The sequence below is a fragment of the Mytilus californianus genome, unplaced genomic scaffold (assembly GCF_021869535.1).
Source record: "Mytilus californianus isolate M0D057914Y unplaced genomic scaffold, xbMytCali1.0.p SCAF_9, whole genome shotgun sequence".
Classification (NCBI taxonomy): domain Eukaryota; kingdom Metazoa; phylum Mollusca; class Bivalvia; order Mytilida; family Mytilidae; genus Mytilus; species Mytilus californianus.
This window is the reverse complement of record NW_026262745.1, coordinates 9,272,678-9,278,677: the sequence shown is the minus strand read 5'-3', so window position 1 is coordinate 9,278,677 and position 6,000 is coordinate 9,272,678. Positions and strand designations below refer to the sequence as shown.

The 6,000-nt window shown below is 35.0% G+C and overlaps 1 protein-coding gene across 1 annotated transcript; it reads right to left on the bottom strand.

Moving 5' to 3' along the window:
• On the bottom strand, nucleotides 1-4,571 carry LOC127716621 (heat shock 70 kDa protein 12A-like). The gene is made up of 3 exons (XM_052222870.1): nucleotides 3,273-4,571; nucleotides 2,324-2,483; nucleotides 1-1,374 (listed from the first exon to the last, which is right to left on the bottom strand). The coding sequence occupies exons 1-3, from the start codon at nucleotides 3,390-3,392 to the stop codon at nucleotides 896-898; spliced, it is 759 nt and encodes a 252-aa protein (XP_052078830.1). The 5' UTR covers nucleotides 3,393-4,571; the 3' UTR covers nucleotides 1-895.
• Nucleotides 4,572-6,000: the final 1,429 nt, after the last annotated feature.

The following is a 6,000-nucleotide window of genomic DNA, read 5'->3' as shown; positions in this document are numbered from 1 at the left end:
GGGGGGGGGGGGGGTGCATGTGGTCTTCATTTCTTTATTCTTTAACATCTTTGATTATTAAGTCCATTTTTCTCTTTTCTCTTTATTTTTTGCTCATTATTCTCTATCTTTCAGATTTTAGCCCCCCCCCCTTATTCTGTAATATTTATATTTTAGCCCATTAATCTATTTGTTTTGTATACAAATTTTACCCTATGTATGTCTTTAAGTGGTTATTTGGTTGGTTTTTTTTGAAATACTTGACTGCTGATTCAAAGCCATATACATTGTACCAAGTTTTTGATTCATAGAAAAAAATGAGCACTCTGGGAAGAATTATTTTACAACAGTTAAAATAAACAAAAGTAAGCTCTGTATTCATTTTCGGTGGCCGTTTCTTTTACAATCGCTACTATTTCAGTGCCACTAGCATTAATTTTCAATGAAAGTCCTCCATCGTTTGGAGACTTTCGTGTTAGATCAACACTGAGTACCCCTATCATATTACAACCCTTTTCTGTTGTATATTTAGGGTCCTCTTCCTCTGATGCAAAGAATTCGAAGTGAGCACATTTTTGTTCGTCTAAAACAGGGAAGAAGGTATGCTCTGGTTCAAAATGTCCAATTTCTATTACTTGTCCTTTCCTAACATGAATATCGAAAACATCATCAATAAGACTGCCAAGGGTAGGACGCATTGACACATCGTCAACTCCATCTATATAGTTCCTTTGCATTGCTACACTGTATGTATATCTAGAAACACGTGACTCAATTGTTCCTGATTCAAATCCAAACATAACTGCTCCTTTAAGAACAGCCAATCCGGAGTCTCTTGGAACGATAACGTCTACCTTTTTACCCAGTTTTTGTTTAACATCTATCAAAACAGACGACTCTGAAAACCCTCCTACTGCTAATAATGTATGAACACCAGAAAGCTCTTGTTTTTGAATAAGTTATCAAGTTCATCTGTAACATTACTTATTGAATAATCAAAGAACGAGCGGAAAAGCGAGTGTTTGATTCTCATTTTGTCATTTAAAAGTTCAAGCTTGTTATTAAAATCCATCTGTGGTATTACGTCTTTTAACTTTTGATCTGTACTTTTCTCGTATGCGTCAAGCCATGCAACGGGAATTCGAATAGTTGTTTTATCGGTGTCCTCCTTAAAACTTGTTTTGTTACGTTCAAAATTGTGCATCAGCTCAAAGTATTCGGCTGGATGGTTCTTCTTATCATCATTAATGACAAAACCGCCAAACACTTTTACTAGAAACTTGTAAAACTCTCCGTTGACTGTGATCCCACCCCAATAACCTCCACAAGCTTGATGTATCTCCTTAACAGAGCTAGGCCCAGTAACCTCATGAACTGTAATATCTGTTGTTCCTCCTAAAAACAAAGACATGAGTCGATCATAATACCATAAATGGTTTCGTTTCTGTATGCTCAAACAATCTGCATCACTTAAGAAGACAATCATTTCGGCTGTACCTTTCTCAGTCTATGCTATAGATATTCCTTTTATATAACTAGTATGAGCCTTAAGTCTATCATGCATATAATAAAGCTATGAAAGGAATCACGCGTCAAATATATAATTCCTATATATTGTTTAGTTAAACAGCTTGAACATGCGGATCCAGCTGTATTTTTTAAAAAGGGAAGACCTACAAACAAGGCATCGTTATGAGTGAGGCTTGAAAAAAGTCTATGCATTAACCATATATGTAGCAATGGCTTTGAAAACGCATCATACGCATGCTTATATGAATGTTGGTTACAAATTTAGGGTGCTCCGATTGGATAACAAATAAAAGGAAGCTCTGATTTATAGTTTCGAGAAAATTGAGTCGGAATTTCATACATGGCCATTATGTGTAAGATTGGATAAGTATTCGGTAAACAGGAAGTTAATGAGCGATGAACATGAGAAGGCGTGACACAGTAAAGCACTCTCACATATAAAGCTCATTCAAAATTTCAGAAAGCCTTGATTTGTAGTTTCTGAAGAAAAAAAATGCGACAACATATGTGTAAGAATATACAAATAATCTTTTAACACAAAGTGGATGAGCGATGAATCTCGAAATGCATCACACAGTTTAGCAAGTTCACATCAGGCTTAATACCAAATTTCAGGAAAATCTGATTTATAGTTCCTGACAAAAAACGACCAAACTTTTATGGACGGAAACGCGCACCGAATACCGGAAAGACGTAAGCTAGTAAACCCCCGATCCTTTCAGAGCGCGGGTATAATAACCCGTAAAACTATAGCTTCAGCGAATGTGTTATCTTATTATTTAGGATAAGTTATTAGTAATTCTAGAATACATACCTCCTTGATCAAAGACCATATATTTATCACCCTTCTGCAAACTTGCAATGGCTTTGTTACCACAAGGTTGTTCTTTTACACTGACCGGTTGTTTTCTACAGTGTATAGAAGCAGCTTCTGGTTCCAGGGCAAGGGATAATTGATCCTTTGAAATCCCTGCCTATAAAGACAAAATACACAATGCCGATTTCAGTGTGAGAGTAAAAAAATAGTAAATATAAAAGAAAAAACTTATACAAAAAGGCTTACATTGAAAGTCTTATTCCTGGGTTTGGACAAACACTGTCTAATAAACCGAGTTGAACAGATATACCAATTATATTGTCCCGGTTCCTATTCAGAGTCAACTCTGTCTCATGTGTCACACTTTTTTATATAATATACTTTAAAGATAAAAATATACATTACGCTAGAAAAATGAAAGAGGGAAAGAAAGAAAAACAGAACCCATGGTAAACTGTCTCCGACAAAAAAAATTGTTGTTCTGATTTCTTGCTATAGCTACTCGAATCAATTGCGTTCGGCTTATGTTTTTTGCTGTTCTGAAAAATGGAAAAGGAACACGAAAATAACTTAAATCAATAATTCTAAGCATTATTTTTCTCATCCATTTTGTTCTTGTTTATTTCCGCTTTCGTTATCTCTCGAACGATCGACTAATGCAACTGGTGTGAATAAATGAAACCAAGTCACATTAAATCAGTTTAAGGAGAAACCATATCTAGGAGAGTAATTGGTGAAATTAAACATGTAGAGATGCACCGATACAACATTCCTCTAGCTGTTTGTATTAACTGTATTAATAGTACAGAATGACCTAAGACGGTTAAACCGGATCTTAAAAAAAAGTCCCTTTGTGATTTTTATATATTTGGTTATTCAACTTTTGGACTCGAGCGTATGTGAAGATGGTTGTTCCAGAAACAAGTCGTGTAACTCTATTATATACCTTTTCAGCAGCATCGCGCATAAATTGTTTTGCCTTTAAGTCCCATATAGCCGGAACTGTGAGATACCAGTGAAAATCATCATTAGTGAATGGGCCAGTTTTTTTTCGAAGAGCTGTCATATTTTGTTTCCGTCTTTGAAGTCACCTTATCTCCATGACTCGTCTGTAAAGCTTTCAGGATCTGTCCTTTAAAATACTCAATTATTGCTGCAAAGACATCTACTGCTTTCATTCGCTTAGGCGTAATACCATCAACATTTATTGATTCTTTCAGTCAAGTATCTTTAGTCAATTCGCCATGAAATTAAAAGAAAAGGGCTTCAAATGGAAGAATTAAACCATTTATCGAGGAAACGCAGCAACAATGCATCTCATTGCCTGAGTATACATGTATACATTAAACAAAGTATTTTTTTTGCAAGATATAAATATTTTCCAAAATTGTTCAGTTATTTTCATCACAATCAGACAATTAAAGTTGTACAAATTTGAACTTGGTGATCTTCTCCGTGATACCTGTTTCTTAGATTTACAGAGGCAAATTTATACATCGACCCCGGTAATTCACAAAAATTGAGAAGTTTTTCCAGGTCATTAACGTTTTGTCATATGCAAACTTACATCGTGCCAACCCTTTTGTATAAATTACAAGACATCTAGCTACCACGTTTCCAAGTGTTGTTAGGAAATTACGCCAGATAGCAATATCTTAGCCAAAGCACGCGTTCGTTAATTAATTACTGAGGGAAATAAAACGTTCGATTGTGCTACAGGGATAGTTTGTGAATAAATGGTAAATATTGGGTTAGAAAATGAAAAATGAAACGAATGCCGCATGATCTATAATCTGCTTGACAATTCATCAACTAAGTGTATGGTGTCCTCAATTCCTCTATGAAATGTGCCTTTGCGTTTCCGGTGTACGTTACCTTTCATTTTGGAAACACTAAAGGTACAATTATGGGTACAAGGATCAGCAGTCCTTCACCTTTCATTTGAATTGAAACTTTAATATTAACTAAAATATATTCTACCTTGTTTTTTATTTACACCTATATGGGTATGAACTATTTTGTTTTTAAATATGTACTACTAGTTCTTTTCAGTATGTACTTTTTTGACCGTGCCCGATTTGGAGGTGATACATCTTACGAAGTCCACCCGAATCTTTTTGCAAAGAATTCCGCTCAAACCGGTGTTAGGGACCGTCTTAAACTTGCAGTGAGATGAGAGTTGTTTTTTTTTTTTGCTCCGTGTTCAAGGCATCACTATGATTTTGAGATAAAGAACAGCAATAAAAGCGCTGTTCCTTCGCTTTTTGTGTGTTTTTTGCTGTGCATATACTGATTTTGTGTCATGGATCATTGATACCACATATCCTTTGTTTTTCGAAAAAATACAGATTGTTCACGAGACTGATAAAGATCGAATGAGAGCATTCTATAATTATGTCTCAAAGACCTTTGCTAAAAAGATGAAACAATGTTTAAGTATTTAAAATTATTTGCTTTTGTTGAACATGAAGTCGCAGTACATTCACAATCGCTTTGAAGGACTGGATTGATATGAACGCAAAATCACAGTACACAAGCTGACAAACCCTTCCATGTATAGTTTTAACGTGTAAAATTATGTACAATTTTAAGGATCAAGCTTGTTTGATATCAAAGACAGCTAATTTTAATTCATGCTGTGGCGTTTGTGTCAATACTTTTTAAATAAATTGTCAAAAATCTTGAAACGGGATCGGACATTCAAACAATACAATCAAGCTACTTGTAGATTCATTATTATTTGTATGCAAAATTGAAATTAATGTTTGCAAAACTCATTTTTAATAGGTCATGTCATTGAAAAAAATTAGAAGAAATATAGAAACAAAAATTGAAAATACCAATTACATTATGTTTTGGTGTTCCAAAATGGAAGCCACAGTACACGAACACGAAGTCTCAGTACTAGTGCATCGATAACACGAAGTCGTAGTGTATAGAGAACTCCGCTACCATAGTGTGATATTCCACACAAATTGTTGATTAAATGATGAACACTCAATGAAAATATCACGTTTATAGTAAGGACTATGAATTTGAAATAAAATGAGCATAACAAAACCCTGCTTTATTCTAGACCGACATGACGGATTATTCACTAGTTATAGCTCACAGTTTCTTTCTACAGGAAGACATGTCACCCGTTCCCAGACACAAAAGTTCCACTACGAGCTATTTAAACACTTATAACTCTCACGTTTGTGTAGTTTTAATGCCGCGTGCTTGACAGAGAAGCAGCAGTTTTTGGTTGATGATCGAACCGTGGTTCCTGCAGACCACTTGTCGATGCGGTCATAAAATATGAAAAAAAAATGAAATGGAACTGTATACTTAAACATACGTTCTCTTTATACAACATCATCTTGAAGTGTTCGAAATAAAACCATGTTCTTAAATCTCCTTTTTTAAGATGGTCCCTGTAGTAAGTATGTGCCTCGTTTCCGAAACTATGGAACGTTTGGTTAGGACGAAATAAAACACAAGTCGGAGCTTTGGGAGTCATTCCTCCTTCAGACGACCATGTTTGACATTTGATTCTCGATTGTTCTTCTTTTCCTTGAAGGTATTCATCATAATCGTGCTGGCTACAGTAAGCATATCCAAAAAAAGTGGTTCCAAAATCAATGGCGGCAACTACGAGTTTCTGCATTATGAAAAAAATAATACTTATTTGG